This window comes from Solanum dulcamara, chromosome 4, assembly GCF_947179165.1.
Source record: "Solanum dulcamara chromosome 4, daSolDulc1.2, whole genome shotgun sequence".
Classification (NCBI taxonomy): domain Eukaryota; kingdom Viridiplantae; phylum Streptophyta; class Magnoliopsida; order Solanales; family Solanaceae; genus Solanum; species Solanum dulcamara.
The window spans coordinates 21,340,869-21,359,397 of NC_077240.1; the positions used below are offsets into that span (position 1 = coordinate 21,340,869).

At 35.7% G+C, this 18,529-nt stretch overlaps 2 protein-coding genes and 1 pseudogene across 2 annotated transcripts; all 3 read right to left on the bottom strand.

The window, feature by feature from the left end:
* Nucleotides 1-661: 661 nt before the first annotated feature.
* Nucleotides 662-2,951, bottom strand: LOC129884092 (protein VACUOLELESS GAMETOPHYTES-like). The gene is made up of 3 exons (XM_055958457.1): nucleotides 2,586-2,951; nucleotides 1,812-2,174; nucleotides 662-757 (listed from the first exon to the last, which is right to left on the bottom strand). Exons 1-3 carry the CDS (start codon nucleotides 2,949-2,951, stop codon nucleotides 662-664), a joined length of 825 nt encoding a protein of 274 aa, XP_055814432.1.
* A 6,928-nt stretch (nucleotides 2,952-9,879) lies between these two features.
* Nucleotides 9,880-11,617, bottom strand: LOC129886900 (uncharacterized). The gene has a single exon (XM_055961792.1). It carries the CDS (start codon nucleotides 11,453-11,455, stop codon nucleotides 10,079-10,081), a length of 1,377 nt encoding a protein of 458 aa, XP_055817767.1. The 5' UTR covers nucleotides 11,456-11,617; the 3' UTR covers nucleotides 9,880-10,078.
* Nucleotides 11,618-12,304: 687 nt separating this feature from the next.
* LOC129886905 (protein VACUOLELESS GAMETOPHYTES-like) lies at nucleotides 12,305-13,538 on the bottom strand (annotated as a pseudogene).
* Between the last annotated feature and the right edge of the window lie 4,991 nt (nucleotides 13,539-18,529).

Here is an 18,529-nt window from a genome sequence, read left to right on the forward strand (position 1 = left end):
TCGTAGGATTACCCGGTAAAGGAGGAACTTCATAGTCCTCCTCTACTGCCTCCCAAAGATCACATGCATCTATTTAGGCTTCCGTCCTAACAGCCCAAACCTGATAGTTTTCTCCATCAAAAATTGGCGGAGCAATTGATGAAAAAACTACCCTCACCTTCCATAATTCTGCAATCTGATTTTATAGAATGGTCTAATTTAGTGTTTTGGTTTCACTTAGTCAATATAACTCACAAAATCTCACAAATCCCTTAAGAACTAAAGGGCTCTGATGCCAATGTTTTTGTTAACAAAGGAGAACAAAGGCTCATTAAAGAAGAAAGAGTGAAAAAGTTTATATTATTGATCTTCAGAGATTGAATATATACATGTACGTTAACAAAAGATGCAGCAAAGTACTCCTAAATAAATGCTAACTGAAATTACTGTTTGCTGAAAATAAGAAACTAATCTTAAAAATAGCTAATAGACTTTTAAACAAACTAGAAAAGGGAAACAACTAAAATATAGGTGCAATAATCCAACTTCCAACAAACTCTGCAATAATTGAGGCACAACAACAATATCTTCGTGTTGGCCTGCCCCAATCCATTATATCTTCTCCTAATCGTGCTCCCATCCGACTAGCAAGTTGATATTCAAAAAATTATTACTAGTCTCATTAACTAAATTTATCATCTCCAGTGCTGACTGCTGAATTTGCATTTGGATTAATTGGTCGGCTTCCTAGGTAAACAACAAGTTCAAGGCTAGCACACTGCAAGTGTGCGCCAGAAATCACAATCAGCGCAACAATACAACCAATTGTCCTTGTTTATTACTGCATTGCAGACATCACAAACATATTCGATATCCTTATCTTCGTAAGGAGAACCGAATATGAGCTCCAATTGATGGTGTGGGTGCTTGTCGATGAGTATTGAGCTTGGACAAGAGGCACATTGCATGTGGATATCAAACAGGTAACGGGCACAGCAAATCCACAAGCGTTGCAAAGAAAGGAACGAGTCGGTAAGTTGGAATTGGGAGAAGGGTTAAAGGGTGGGAAGGATGAGATGAGTGGTCGAGAAAACGCGGAGTTGTTGAGGCAGTTTTCGTGGCTGAATTTTCGAGACACTTTCAATTTGGCAGAACGGGGTACAAATGCGGCACTTTCAATTTGCTCTTATCAATTAGTTGGCATTTGATCATATATTATCATAATCTGCTGACTAATAATTTATTTAGAAGTGTTAAAATTTGTATCAATATTTTGGTCGTTGAAGTTTTGATTATTGCAACACTGAATACTATTTTGTCAAAGGAGCAGACAGATGAATTCATTACTTCGAATGTACACATTACAAACTATTGAAGAAAAAAAACAATGCCCTTTTTTCTGCCCATCGAATTTATCTACTTTGTTCATTTAGTTTCCTGGTTTTCATCATTTTATTTAAGTAAAACTGCACATTTCACCCTTGTGTTATAGCCTATAGGGCTAGCGCATTTTTAATTCTAGTCTCAATTGTTGTAATTGGCTCCGTTTGTCAATTAACTCATTAATTCAATTTTCAAAATGTAATTTTTATCCGACAATATCAAACAATTGTGAATAGATAAATATAGAAACTGTAAAGAAGATGGAGAAATATGTCTATCAACATGAACAATAGAAATACAAGAGTTGAAAGAGAATTAATGGTGCTCAAGTAAATAACATAACAGCTACAAAGCATTTGATTTGCAGAAAATTAACATGAATTCAAAGCGGATTGCATATTGCATGATAGCAATTAGTAGTAATAGTGTCTTCGTGATGGTCCGTCCACCGAATCCAGCATAGCCTGTCTTGCTCGTGCAGCAATCTGAGATTCAATTTGAGCTGCTATAAGTCGCTCATGAGCATCATTAATTGAATTTATCATCTCCACTGTTGAATTTGCATTTGGAATTGGATTTGGATTTCGACGCTGCTGTGATCTCGGAAGAGCATCAGCATCAGGAGATGCACAGTACAAGTGAGACCCGAAATCACAATCAGCACAGTAGTACAACGATTCGTCTGTGTCCATTATGATATTGCAGATATCACAAACAAATAGGATATCCTTATCTTCGCAAGGAGAACCAAAGCAGAGCTCCAACTCATGTGGATGTTTGTCAATAAGCATTGACCTTGCAATTTTGAGTTCCTCTTCCTCTCCGTGTTTTTCTTCTTCTTCCTCCTCCTCGTCTTCTTCTTTTTCTTCTTCTTCATCCTCCTCTTTGTCTTCCTCCTCCTCTTCCTCTGCCTCTTCTTCTTCTTGATTTATTTTTTGTATCTTGATAGGTACCTCCTCTGTTTTCATGATTACAACTGGATTTTCTCTTGGTTTGTTGACTGGCAGTTTCAGACGTTCTTGTTGGCTGATAGATTTGGAAATGGCACATTCGAGATGTGTACCAAAATCACAATCAGCACAATATTATAACCAGTAATTAAGATCTACATTGTCGTGACAGACATCACAAACAAAGACAGTGCTTTCATCATCGGCGTCATCATCAAAAGGGGATTCAAATATGAGCTCAAGTTCATGACGATGGTGCTGGGATTGGAAGACAATTTGGGGCAAAAGGGCACATTGCATATGGATATCAAAGTCGCAACGGGTACAGCTAAAGCTGAATCCATTGCCAGCAGAGCCACATGCATTGCAAGTATAAGAACGATCTTTGTAAGTTGGAGTTGGGAGAAGGGTCAAGTGGTGGGAAGGATGAGAAGAATGGTCGAGAAAACGCGGAGCATTGAGGCAGTTTTCATGGAGGAAATATTGGCAGGTATTGCAGCCATAGAAATTACTAGTAATGCTTGGTTGCTCACAAGCATTGCCAGTTAGAGTTTCACTTTCAGCTTGATTGATAAGTTTCAAGATGTGGGGGTGGCTAAAGTGTTGTTTACCTTGACATGTCCGTTTCTCCCTTCCCATTTTTCTCCTAACTTTCAATTGTTGATGCACTTATCAACAACTGGACATGAATATATTAGAGATTTAGCAAGTTCAATAACCAAATTACCTAATTGGAATTCGTATTTTTAACTACTCTATTTGGTTAGTATATAGTAATAAGTTGGCAATGCATGCAACGACTAAGTGTAAGTGGCATTCATTTTTCTTGATCTCCTTAATATTGTAAGTCTTCTCGGACAACAATTTGGCCAATTGTTATTAAAAAAAGTTTAATCAGCATATTGACAATGGCGAGCATCCTTGCATTTTTCAAAGCCAGCCAGGATTTGCGACTTGGAAGGGGCTGTTCTCTGCTCGTAGACTTTCATTTCCTCATTATTTAAAGAACCCTTGAAGTATTATTTTTCTTCTAATAGACCAGTTCTTAATCACACCTAATATAATTGCCACCAGTTCTTGTGGCATAATTATACCATATATATATATGGGGTCGTTTGGTACTTGGTAGGATGGATTAGAAAAAATGATGTATATATTAGCTTTGTGTATTACTAATATTTTGTTTCGTACATATTTTTCAACCTACATATAACTAATGCACACTCTATTTGATATTATGCATAACTAATACTTGAGAAATCATGGTATTGGCAATACAAGAGGCTTTAATACATCCATTAGCATGCTTAAAGACACAATCACCCCTCAAAACTTTTTTCACATCCTTTCCATCGTATTTGTGGAGGGGTATTTTTGTAGACAAATAAATTTTTTTAGAAATTATGTCATGCGTGTTTTCTTAATACATCAAACCAAATATTACATAGAAAATAATCTCAACATAAGTAATGCAAATATAATTAATATCAACATTAATACATCATATTCAAACACTATTTTTGTCCGCTTTGAGACTAGACCCGCACGGCTTTAAAACGCGTCACTAGTAAGTAAGATTTGCTTACTTATATGCCCAATATTTCTCTTGTGTTTTACTGATGTGAGACTTCTTATCCTAAGCTGAGATGTCACATTTATCTCATACACAGACTCTTTCTACGCATATATATTACTCTTTCCATTTCAATTTATTTTCCTGATTTTATTCTTCTTAATCTCTTAAACATAGTCATCTAACAAAATCTATTTTAACCTTGTATTCTTAAACATTACCTCATCACTATAAATCATCTAGTTAAAAAAAAATACTCCTCACTATAATGTAACTAACTTAATCTTTCAATAAAATGGTCACACTTCAATAACTACAAACTTCATATCCAAAGTAATAGTAGCACAGAAGACGTGTTAGCCCTATTCGGCTTTACAAGTGGTCGTTCGTGTTATAAATAATAAGGTACATCTGTTAATGACTAAAATAGACATTGTAAGGATAGTTTAGTCATTACCAGCTAAAGCTGTTAATTAGGCTAAGGGTTCAATAGTTAGGTAGGATTAAAACTTAGCTACAACTAATTATCTCCTAATCAGTAATCACATATACACTTGCACTACAAAGATTGAATATAACTTTTACGATCTGATTTCATCTTCTTTCAACTCTCTCTATGAATTCTCTAGGGTTCTTCCCTGCCAGATGACCAGACATTTGAATTCATTAGAAATTAATAATAACAAAAAAGAATTAGAAAGTCTTTAAGTTTTGAGGCTAGGGGTGGTTGAAATGAGAACTCTCAATTCCTTGTTTCATCTTTAATTCAGGCAAAATTGCACATTTAACCCTTGTGTTATAGGTCTATTGCTGTTTTAGTCCTTGCCTCAATTGTTGTGGACAAGGTAACCTTCAATTACTATTTTTTATTTGCATTAAATTAATAATTTTGTGATGAAAGCATAAAAGGATTAATTTTAGAAGAAACAACTAACTCATTAATTCAATTTTGTAGTGAAAAGATGTTGATAAACGCTTCTTTTAATTATAATGACTGAAGTGTCCTCAAAACTATTTTCAAAAAATATAAATTTAGAAGACTTTCAAATTTTAAGAAAGACAAAAGATGGAAATAAAATTGTGTTAAATTGTCTCACATCAGTAGGCAGGAAGTAATTTGTTTCGTTATATGATCTTGAGCCATGCTCACTTCTTGAGCTAGTTTTTAGGGTTAAATTAGGTCCAAATTTTATTTTCTTATCAGAACAAGCAGAAGTCTTGAGTTCAAATATCAATGCTCGCTCATTATAAAAAAAAATCACGTGATTTTGGACCATGCAAAGGAATAAGACATATTTATATAAATAAAAATATGATCTTTTTAATAGAGTAAGTTTTTTTATGAGATGGTCACACATTTCAATATATAGAGAAATAATTAAAAGCTATGTTTTAGAAAGAGTATTATGAAGATTACACAAAAATATTTAGAATAAATTACAAAATATTTGGTCAACTAAATTAAAGTATTTATGTAAACTTATACTTTTGATTGATTTGTCTTATAAACACTTCCGATGTTTACCAATAACTTAGCTAAAAAATGTTTATAAATTAGTCTAACCAACTAATAAGCTTAGGCAAACACATTCTTGTTGGGGATAGCAAGCACCACAACTAAAGTTTGATACAATAATAAATAATAAAAATAAATTAGACATGAGAATTTTACGTGGAAACCCCTCAAACAGATAGAAGGGAAAAACCATGGGATAGAAGGATTTTATTATGATAATATGGGAGTACGCTGCTCTCAAATATAAGGAGAAAACAACAATAAACACTTCTCTCTTATAAAAGGAACAACTACTAAAGAGGACACTCAAGACTATAATATTTATCTTGGTGTATAACTCTCTTTATATTCCTCCTCTGTCTTTTTATGAATGAATCAAATGAGGGCACGAGACCCTCTATTTATAGGAGGATGAAAACGCGTAAAAAATTACGCATTAATTTTCTACGCGTAGGCAATAACTTTTTCTTCTTTTTCTTGGACGGTGCCTTTTCTTTGAAAAGTTGCTGCCAACTTTTTCCTCCTCTTTTGTATTTTCTTTGACTTTCTTGCATTCTCTCACTTGAAGATTTAATTGAGAATCAATTAAGTCTTCACACCATCATTTCTACCCAATTACTGTAATGTTACGTTTCTGCTAAGCCAATAGAAGATCGACACCATTTAAACTTGTTACTGTTGATCGGCTTCATAAACATATCTGTTAGGTTGTCATTAGTGTGAATTTTCTAAATATCCGCGTTCCCTTCTTCCACATTCTCACGAACAAAGTGATACTGAGCTCGTATGTGCTTTGTCCTTGAATGAAATGCCGGATTCTTTGCAAGATGCAAAGCGCTCTGACTGTCACAAAACAGAGCAACCTTCTCTTGTTTGTGCCCGAGCTCCTCCAGTAACATCTGCATCCATATTGCGTCTTTTCTAGCTTGTGTAGCTGCTACATATTCTGCTTCCATCGTAGATGTAGCCACGATAGATTGCAGTTTTGAAACCCAGCTTACAACTCCTCCAGCAAGAATAAACACATAACATGTGGTGGACTTGCTTTTATCAAGATCACCTGCATAATCTGAATCAACATAACCTTTAACAGTAAAGTCTGATCCTCTATAACACATTGCAACATCTGAAGTATCCTTGATATATCTTAGGATCCTCTTAACAGTATTCTAATGCTCTCTACCAGGATTAGCCATGTATCGACTAATTACTCCCACTGCTTGTGCAATGTCAGTTCTTGTACATACCATGGCGATCATTAAACTTCCCACTGCTGATGCATACGGTACTCGAGACATCTCCATCCTCTTTGTTTCATTGCTAGGACACATACTTGAGGATAACTTGAAATTAATAGGAAGTGGGGTAGAAATTGACTTACAATCTTTCATCTTAAAGCGTCGCAAGATTTTCTTCAAGTAGTTCTTTTGAGAAAGCCAAATATTCCTATTAATTCTGTCTCAGTGAATTTGAATCCCTAGAATCTTGTTTGTTGGTCCCAAGTCCTTCATTTCAAACTCCCTAGCCAACTTTGCCTTTAAATTTGTGAGACGATCTTTGTTGGGGCTTGCTACAAACATGTCATCAACATACAACAGCAAAATAACAAAATTGTCATTACCAAATCTCTTGTAATAAACACAAGGATCTGAACTATGTCTGTTGTATCGAAGGCCTATAATGAAGAAATCAAATCTCTTATACCAACACCTCGGCGCCTGTTTGAGACCATATAGAGATTTGTTCAACCTGCAAACCAAGTTCTCTTTTTCGTGTTTTTCAAAACCTTCTGGTTGGAGCATGTAAATTTCTTCTTCAAGTTCTCCATGAAGAAATGCAGTTTTGACATCTAACTACTCCAAGTACAAGTCAAATGTAGCACACATCGCCAGGACCACTCGAATTGTTGTGAGTCGAACCACCGGAGAAAATATCTCATTGAAGTTTATACCTTCTTTCTAAGCGAATTCTTTCACCACCAATCTTGCACGATATTTCTCCACTTGATCATTACCATTGCGTTTGATCTTGTAGACCCATTTGTTTCCAATGGCCTTCCTTTCTTGTGGTAATTGAACAAGATCCCATATTTTATTTTTATAAAAAGCTTCAATTTCTTCTTGCATTGCTGCCATCCACAGAGATGATTCTTGGCCTTTCATAGCCTGGTGAAAAGTTGAAGGCTCTCCATCTTCTACTAATAGAAAGTATGCAACATTGCTCTACATAGAATAATCTGAGTGCCAAGCTGGTTCTCTTCTCTTCCTAGTTGACCGTCGAACTTGTAGAGTTTCGATCTCAGCTTACTTTTGTTCTTCGTGCTCTGGTGCTGCTTCAGAAGGAACTGGAACTTCTTTTATTTTTTCAACTTCAATTGTAGTACTCTCTGATTTTTCTTTTGAAGTGCTACTTTCTTTTTCTTGTATCTTATTTTCAACAAATACAACATCTTCGTTGATTACCACCTTGCAGGCAGTGGGATCCCACAAGCGATACCCCTTGACTCCATCAGCACCCTAAGAAAATGCATTCCCTGAATTTTGGATCCAACTTTGATTTTTCTTGGGTGTTATACATAACATAAGTAGGACTTCCGAATATATGTAAGCAGGAATAATCAATTGGTTTTCCTGTCCATATCTCCATTGGCGTTTTCAGATCAATTGTGGTTGGTGGTGATCGATTGATCACATAACAAGCGATTTTGACTGCTTCTGCCCAAAATGGTTTTTCCAACCCTACAGTTGCCAACATAGCTTTTGTCCGTTCCAATAAGGTTCTGTTCATCCGCTCTGCTATTTTATTTTGTTATGGATTATATGACACCGTGAACTACCGTTTAATACCTTCTTGTTTACAGAAGTTATCAAATTCATTACCAGTGTATTCTCCTCCATTATCTGTCCTCAAAAACTTAATCTTTTTCTCAAATTCAAGTTCCACCCGCGCTTTGAATTCTTTGAAAATCAAAAAAACATCTGTCTTTCTCTTGATTAGATACACCCAACTTCTCATAGAATAATTATCGATAAATGACACAAAATATTTTGCTCCTCCTAGGGACTTCACCGGTGCTTGCCAGATATCAGAGTGGACCAGATCTAATATTTTCTTGCTTTTAGCAGAGGAACTGCTAAACTTCAGTCTATTCTTCTTACTGGTAACACAATGCTCACAAAAGGGTAGTGAAACTTTTTTGAGCCTTGGAAGAAGCTTTTGCTCAGCAAGAATCTTCAAACCTCGTTTCGACAGATGGCCAAGTTTACGATTTCATATCATCGTTGATTCTTTAAATGAACTTGATGATGCGGTTGATATTTCTCCCCTCTATTTTGCAACCCATTATTGTAAGTTGTGAAAATAGAGTATTCAAAATATTGATGTGTTTAGTAACTGACATGGACTCTGTCATTCGAAGAGTATACAATCTTCTTTTTAAGAAGATTTTATTATGCAAAGACTTAGCCTCATACTATCCCGTAAGAGTATCTCATATTTTCTTCGGAGTCTGTTTTTCAGCCACACTAGATAACACTTGATCAGCTAGTGCCAAGTGTAAATCAGCAACTGCATTGTTGTCTATGTCGTTCCACTTGCCATCATCAGTGAAGTCTGTGGGCCTACCTTCAATTGCAACTAAGCAATTGTCTTTTCTCAATATCGCTTTTATTTTTATTTTTCACAATGAGAAATTAGTCTCATTGAATTTCTCAACGTCAAACTTTATTGTATTCGACATAGTTATTTGCTTCACACCCTTCTAGATCGTTTCTGGATATTTTTGCGAACAATCGTGACAAAATATACCGTCACCAAAATTTACTATTCACGTGAATAGTACTTTTCATCGAATTTTACTATTGACGATAAATTATTATTGACAGATAGTACCTTTGCATAAAATAAACAGAATAACTGAGGGCTCTGATACCACTGTTGGAGGGAAAAAGCACCACAACTAAAGGTTGATACAATAATAAATAATGAAAATAAATTAGACACGAGAATTTTACGTGGAAACCCCTCAAACAGATATAGGGGAAAACCACGGGGTAGAAGGATTTTATTATGATAATATGGGAATACACTGCTCTCAAATATAAGGAGGAAACAACAATAAACATTTCTCTCTTATAAAGGAACAACTACTAAAGAGAACACTCAAGACTATAATATTTATCTTGGTGTATAATTCTCTTTGTATTCTTCCTCTCTCTTTTTCTGAATGAATCAAATGAGGGCACGAGGCCCTCTATTTATAGAAGGATGAAAACGCGTAAAAAAAATACGCATTAATTTTCTACGCGTAGGCAACAACTTTTTCTTCTTTTTCTTGGACGGTGCCTTTTCTTTGAAAAGTTGCAGCCAACTTTTTCCTCATTTTCTTTGACTTTCTTGCAATTCTAGAACTAGAGTTCCTTAATGATGAATTAACACTTCGAATTCTAACTAATGGTTAAAGTACCCGCTTCAAGCGATTGGAACAAACAAGAGACTTATTTTATTGATTGATATTAAAATTGAAATACAAGAAAATAGCACAGAGATATATAGAATGGAAAAGCAACAACTCCCAAAATAATTAACCAGCTTAACTTGTAACTAGAGACGATTTCTCCAATGGCAATACCATATAATAAGAAAATAGTTTTTATTTTATTTTCCGAAGAAGAACCCTTAGTAATAACGATGAGACCTACCAAACAAATTGTTCATAAAATGGGTGTTCTGATGGGCCATATTGGATTGAAAATTCATCCTTGCCTGATGGTCTTGAAGTTCGATCGTCGCCATCATCAATCTCTCTGCATTAGTCATCCCTTCGTTTACATGTTCTTTTTCATTCCCAAGGCTCGAACCTACTTCCTTTTTAACCGTCACACATTTCAAGTGCGTGCCAAATTTACACTCGGCACAATAATAAAGCCATAAGCTATCATTGCAAAGTCCATCGCACACGTTGCAATAGATATACACAGAATGTTCCATAGGGAATGGCCATTGATATTGTAGTGTAAGGGAATGCTGATGATCCTCACGAGCCACATTTTCAGGCCAAGATGTAGCACATTTGGCATGGAGACTAAAGTTGCATTCGAGACATTCGTAGACAAAGGATTTTGGTACTTCGCCACAAGCATTGCAACCAAAATAGAGTCGTCGTTCGGGTGGAGTAGGGTACAAAGTGAGAGGGTGATTAGGATGAGAATTGTGTTGTATTTTTCTTGGCAATTCGAAGCACGATTTGTCAAGAGTGAATTCACAATTGGATTTTGTGCATTTGTAATTAGCAATGCCGCAAAGTTTATTCTCACAGCCTGAGCAAATTATCTCATTTGATTGTTGAACTTCAGAGAGTTCTAAAGCATGGGAGTGGCTAAAATGCTTCATTTTTCTCACTTTATCCGTCACTCCTCTGTTTTCCTCTTCTTTTTGATTGGTTTCTTGTATCTTGATTGGTTCCTCCTCTGTTTTCCTCTGTTTCTGTTCTTGTTGTCTGACAGGTTTGGAAATGGCACATTCGAGATGTGTGCCAAAATCACAATCAGCACAATAATACAACCAGTTATTAAGATCTACATTGTCGTAACAGACATCACAAACAAAAACCGTGTTTTCGTCAGCCTCGTCATCAAAAGGGGATTCAAAAATGAGGCCAAGTTCATGATGATGGTCCTGGGAAAGGACAACAGTTTGGGGCAAAAGGGCACAGTGCATATGGATATCGAAGTCGCAACAGGCACAGCTATAACTACAGCCATTGCCAGCAGAGCCACAAGCCTTGCAAGTATAAGAACGATTCGAGTAAGTTGGAACTGGAAGAAGGGTCAAGTGGTGGGATAGATGAGATGAGTGATGAAGAAAACGCGGAGCGTTGAGGCAATTTTCATGGAGGAAATATTGGCAGGTATTGCAGCCATAGAAATTACTAGCAATGTTTGGTTGCTCACAAGCATTGCAAGTGAAAGTTTCAGTTGGATTGACAATTGGTTTCAACATGTGTGGATGACTATAGTGTTGTTTACCTTGACATATCTGTTTCCCTCTTCCCATTTCCTTTGGAATCTCGTTAGTAATCAATAAGCTAAGGTTTTGAGTACATCTAAGTGATATGAGTAGCAGTGTTTAAATATAGAAATCTTGGTGACATGAAAATCAAATATTGAGGTTCAAGGAATTTACATTTGTGAAAACTTTTACGGGATAATGAGTTGACCGATGACTTTGTGGTGTTACGGATTTGGATATATTTGATAGTATTTCATACTGGAATAATGAATGACCTAAAAGTCTAAAGATGAATATAGACTTTGGACTTGTATTTGATCAACTTGTGCCATATTTTGCTATAGCAAGTTGCTTAATTAATAGACCCTACGTACTACGTTTTCGACCAACTTTCGTATATGGTCTACGAATACTTAACAGGAAGAAATACCACGCAACTTTTTAACCTTTACTCGTTTTATTCAATTCACACTAATCAAATTAGCAATTTGATAGACAGAGAATGTTAGGTGCATGGGCCTAAAAAATTGATAAATATCAATTTCTAAGTGAGGTATTTTCTAACGGTTAGTTGTAACACAATCATATGTACTGATTTATTTGTTCCTAATTTTTAATTCTTCTTGATATACCACTCATGTATTTTCCAACTCGATAACTCAGAATGTAATGTATCTAGAGAGTTCTAATAATGAGTTAACGCTTGAAACTTAATTTTTATTGATGTAATTGAAAACTGAAATACAAAAGACAAATTTACCGAAAACAAATAAAAACAAGAAGCATCCATAAGAATAATCGAGGTAAATGCAAGTTCGTTCGGAGACTTATAAACTGATGCACACAGAAAAAGGAACAAGTCCAAAATATTCAACTCTCTTCTCCCTTGCAAGGTGAGTCCATGACGAAGATCATACCATGAGAACAGAATTTTTATTTTATATTCCAAATAAGAAGAAAAAACCTTAATAATAACGATGAGAGCTAGGTCACATATTTCTTATAGTTTGGGCGTTCATATATGCCATTTGAGCTTGAAAATTAAGCCTTGCCTGTTGTCCTTGAGATTTGATTGTTGCCATCATCAATTTCTGCTCATTTGTCATCTCTTCCTCTTCTTCATTCTCAAGGCTCGAACCATCCTCTCTTTTAACTGTTGTTAAGGGTGAATTCACAGTTGGATTTTGTGCATTTGTAATTAGCAGTGCCACAAAGTTTCTCCTCACAGCCTGAGCCGATTATTTCCTCTGTTTCTTGAACTTCAGAGAGTTCCAAGTCATGGGAATGGCTAAAATGCTTCATTTTTTCCACTTTATTCGTCACACAATTTATCATCTCCACTATTGGAATTGGAATTGGATATTTCGTCGGATTTCGAAGCTGTTGTGAGTGTGATGTAGGGAAAACATCAGCATCAGGCGATGCACACTGCAAGTGCAACACGAAATCACAATCAGCGCAATAGCACAAAGATTCGTCCATGTCCATTATGATATTGCAGATATCACAAGCAAATAGGGTATCCTTATCTTTGTACGGAGAACCAAACCAGAGCTCCAACTCATGTGGATGTTTGTCGATTAGTATTGATCTTGCAAAATTGAGTTCCAGCAGAGTGCATGTGGACATCGAATTCGCAACGGGCACAGCTAAAACTAAAACCATTTCCAGCAGAGGCACAAGCCTTGCAAGTGTAAGAACGATTCGAGTAAGTCGGAGTTGGGAGAAGGGTCAAGTGGTGGGAAGGATGAGATGAGTGATCGAGAAAACGCGGAGCATTGAGACAGTTTTCATGGAGGAAATATTGTAGCCATAGAAATTACTACTGCTAATGTTTAATTGCTGACAAGCATTGCAAGTGAGAGTTTCAGGTGGATCCACAATTGGTTTCAAGATGTGGGGATGGCTGAAGTGTTGTTTACCTTGACATGTTCGTTTCTCTCTTCCCATTATATTTTCCTGTAACTTCGTTAGCAATCTATAAGTGGGTGCGTGTACAATGGGATATACTAGAGATCTATGGAGCAAGTTCAGTGAGCACACTAGCTAATTCGTATGATTGTATTTATAGCTACTCTTATCAAATACAATAAATCTTTTGGTGTACATGATATGATAAGTAAGAATATCTCATGGAATTATTTTCTATATTTCATCTTTTATATGTGATACAAATGGTGGAATAATTCCGTGATTAGCTAATACCTCAAATCAAACATGAAATAATATTAGTTCCAAATTTTATCTGGTAATTATTATCCTTATGAAACGTAAGTAATAAGTTGGCAATGACTTTGTTTCCTTGAACGACTTGGTTTTCTCTTTGGTAAGTCGACTCCGACAACAACTCGGTCGATTGCAATTTCAAATGTTTATAATTTAGCATATTGACTAGTCAGCTACGTACTAATTAGGCAAGCATCTTTGCATTTTTCAGAGCCAGACAGGATTCACAAGATGGACGGGGCCACTGAGGCGTCGACATTCTCCTCGTAGACTTTGATTTTGTTCATAAAGAATACTACATATGTATATAAAAAATAACTTAATAGTCAAAACAAAGTTCATTTGCAGCAAATCAATTTTTCAAACTTGAGCTGCGGACTTTTTAATAGCTAACAATGAAATTCTTTTTTTAACTAAGTTCTTCAATTGTCAACTTCTCGAAAAAAGCTTATATTGAGAACTAAATTGTTTGTGAAGTTAAGTGAGAGTTTTTGAAATTGAAGAGGAATGCGCATAAGGGGGAAACGGATTGCGCACGAAAATTTTGTAATATATGGTTCTTATTGTTAGATAGTGTGTGAAATTGGATATCCACTAAGACATTATTTAATATACATGGAGCCCACTGAAAGTGGGCAACCCACCAATTTCCTTTCTTTTTCTAGGCTATTTATAGCCTTGTTTTGGCATGGCAAAATGAGACGAAGAACATTGATACTGATACTGCAAATTTTCTCTATTTCTTCTGTTCTCTTTTATTTGCTTACTTTCTTTGGCTAATTCATTGTTAAGGTTGTATATTTTCAACACGTTATCAGCACGAAGCTCTGCTATTTATTCAAGGTAACAAAAGTGGTAAGAGTTTTATTTAATTTTATTTTCATAAAATGGCAAATATTTCAAAAATTGAATTTACTGCTCTTGATATCTCTGGAAAAGGCTACTCATCATGGGCACTTGATGCCGAAATTCATTTAGAATCAATGGGTCTGGCAGACACCATTAAAGATGACAATATGGCATCCAATCAAGACCGTGCTAAAGCCATGATATTTCTCCGTCATCATCTTGACGATGGCTAAAATTACAATATCTTACATTAAAAGACCCCCTTAAATTGTGGAAAAATTTAAAAGAAAGATATGACCACCTGAAGTTGGTCATGCTTCCACAAGCTCGTCATGATTGGCTAAATTTGAGATTAATGGATTTCAAAAATATAACTGAATATAATTCTGCTCTATTTAGAATTATAGCTCAGTTAAATTTATGCGGAGAAGAGATCACTGAGCAGGATTAACTGGAAAAAACATACTCCACATTTTCACCCGTGAATATGCTCCTGCAGCAGCAATATCGCGAAAAAGAATTTAAAAAATATTCTGAATTACTTTCTCACCTTCTTATTGCTAAAAGACATAATGAACTATTAATGAAAAATCATGATAGTCGGCCAGTTGGTTCTTTGTCACTCCCTGAAGTGAATCAGGCAAATTCCAACCAACGAGAAAGAGGCCATGGCCCCAGTCGTGGTCGTGGTCAAAGAAGAAATTATAATCATGATGCTCGGCTGGCACCGAGAAATAACCAGCAATATAAAAGGCAGGGTAAAAAGCCAGAAGCTTTACCGAAGAATAATTCAGAAATAATATGTCATAGATGTGGAGGTGTGGGGCACTGGTCGCGGATTTGCCGGTCATCAAAGCGCCTTGTTCAGCTATATCAGGCATCTCTGAAAAGGGCAGAAAATAATCCAGAGACAAATTTTATCTCTGAAGATAATATTGAGCCCATGCATTTAGATGTAGCTGATTTCTTTAATTTTCCAGACGAAAATATGAATATTGACAAGACTATTAATATGTAAATATTTTTTTTATCTGTATTAAATATGATGTTTGTATTTTCCTAGTCAATGTATATAAATAAAATTTATGTAATATACCATGTGTTAATACGTATTTTATTTCTTATTGAAGAAAATATGAAAATGCCTCAAATCTTGTTTGGATCAATGATAAATCACGAGGATATTTATGTAATTGATAGTGAAACAACTCATGCTATATTTAAAGACGAGAAATATTTTTCCAATTTACTTAGAAGAAAAGCTAATGTTAATACAATATCTGGTAATTCAAAAATCATAGAAGGCTCCGGAAGAGCTACTATAATTTTGCCTAAGGGTAAAAAATTGTTATAGAAGATGCACTATTTTCTTCTAAATCCCCAAGAAACTTGTTAAGTTTTAAAGATATCCGCAGAAATGGATATCATGTTGAGACACTAAATGAAATGAATATTGAATATCTTGGTGTAACCAAGAGTGTCTCAGGCCAGAAATATATTTTGGAAAAATTACCAACTCTGTCATCTGGCCTATATTATGCAAAAATTAGTGCAATTGAAGCACATATGATCGTAAACCAGAAGTTTACTGATCCAAATACATTTGTGCTATGGCATGATCGAATAGGTCATCCTGGATCAATAATGATGAGACGAATTCTTAAAAATTCAACTGGACATCCGTTAAAGAACCAGAAGATTCTTACAAATGATGAATTTTCATGTGCTGCTTGTTATCAAGGCAAATTAATTGCCAGACCATCGACCCTGAAGGTCGGCATCGAATCTCCTGGATTTTTAGAGCGTATACATGGGGATATATGTGGCCCTATTCATCCACCTAGTGGGTTGTTTAGATATTTTATGATCCTAATAGATGCATCATCTAGATGGTCTCATGTGTGACTGTTATCATCTCGCAACCTGGCGTTTGCGAAGTTGTTAGCACAAATAATAAGATTGAGAGCGCAATTCCCAGATTATCCAATTAAGGCCATTCGCCTTGATAATGCTGGAGAATTTACATCCCAAACATTTAATGATTATTGCTTATCAATTGGGATAAAAATTGAACATCCTGTTGCTCATGTGCATACTCAAAATGGCCTTGCAGAGTCATTTATAAAGCGCCTACAACTGATAGCAAGACCTTTACTAATGAAAACAAAATTGTCAATTACTGTTTGGGGTCATGCTATCTTACATACAGCAGCACTTGTACGTCTCAAACCGACACATTATAATAAATACTCTCCGTCGCAATTAGTATTTGGTCATGAACCAAATATAGCCCATTTAAGAATTTTTGATTGTGCGGTATACATGCCTGTAGTACCACCACAACGTAAAAAATGGGCCCTCAACGAAGGTTGGGCATATATGTTGGGTTTGACTCACCCTCCATAATTAGATACCTTGAACCGTTGACTGGAGACTTATTCACTGCTCGATTTGCAGATTGTCGGTTTGATGAAGCAATTTTTCCGCCATTAGGAGGAGAGAAAAAGGAACCCGAAAAAGAAAAAGAAATTGCGTGGAAAATTTCATCACTATCATATTTTGATCCACGTACCCGCACATGTGAACAGGAGGTCTAGAAGATCATCCACTTGCAGAAAATAGCAAATCAAATGCCAGATGCATTTACTGATTTGAAACGGATAACTAAGTCACATATCCCTGCAGTGAATGTGTCTATCCGGATTGATGTCCCAAAAGGACCATCTACAAGTATCATAGCTTTTGAATCCCAAACACGCCAGAAGCGTGGTAGACCATTGGGTTCAAAGGATAAAAATCCTAGAAAGAGAAGCGTAAGAAATAATAAAGATAATACTACAATAGAACCTCTTGAGGAAGGTCAAGATTTGAGTAATCCTGATATTCCTGAAGAAATCAGTGAACCCAAGACTCAAGTAAATGAAGAACTTTCAATAAATTCTTTCGGTGATGAGATAAATTTGATCGATCTAAAATCACGATTGATAATGTTTTTGCATATAATGTTGCACTTAACCTCATGCAAGATAGTGAAAGTCTTGAGCCTAAATCCGTCGAAGAATGTCGACGTAGATGTGATTGGTCAGAATGGCAAAAGGCAATTCAATCAGAATTAGACTCACTTGCTAAACGTGAGGTTTTTGGACAAACCCCTGAAGGTGTAAAACCAGTTGGCTATAAATGGGTTTTTGTTAGAAAACGAAATGAGTTAAATGAAATTGTAAGATATAAGGCACGCCTTGTTGCACAAGGATTCTCTCAAAGACCCGGAGTCAACTATGAAGAAACATATTCACCTATTATGGATGAAATAACATTTCGATATCTCATCAGTCTAGCTGTACATAAAAATCTCGAAATACATCTAATGGATGTAGTTATAGCTTACCTTTATGGTTCATTTGATAATGAAATTTACATGAAAATCCCAGAAGAATTAAAATTGCCTGAAGCATATAAAAAATCTCGGGAGATGTACTCAATAAAACTGCAAAGATCATTATATGGTCTGAAACAATCAGGACGTATGTGGTATAATCGCCTTAGTGAGTACTTAATAAATAAAGGTTATATAAATGATGTCATTTGTAACGGAATCAAAATTTGTTATACTCGCCGTTTATGTTAATGATATAAATCTCATTGGAACCCCTGAAGAGGTCCAAAAGGCAATTGAATATCTAAAGAAAGAATTTAAAATGAAAGACCTTGGAAAGACAACTTTATCTAGGTCTGCAAATTGAACATTTAGCAGACAGGGTTTTTGTCCATCAATCTGCCTACACTGAGAAAATCTTAAAAAGGTTTTACATGGACAAAGCACATCCATTAAGTACTCCAATGGTTGTTCGATCACTTGAAGTGGAAAAAGATCAATTTCGACCTCCAGAAGAGGATGAAGAAATTCTTGGTCCTGAAGTACCATATCTCAGTGCTATTGGTGCACTTATGTATCTTGCTAACGCAACTAGACCTGATATAACATTTTCTGTTAATTTGCTAGCAAGGTATAGTTCATCCCCAACGCGAAGGCATTGGAACGGT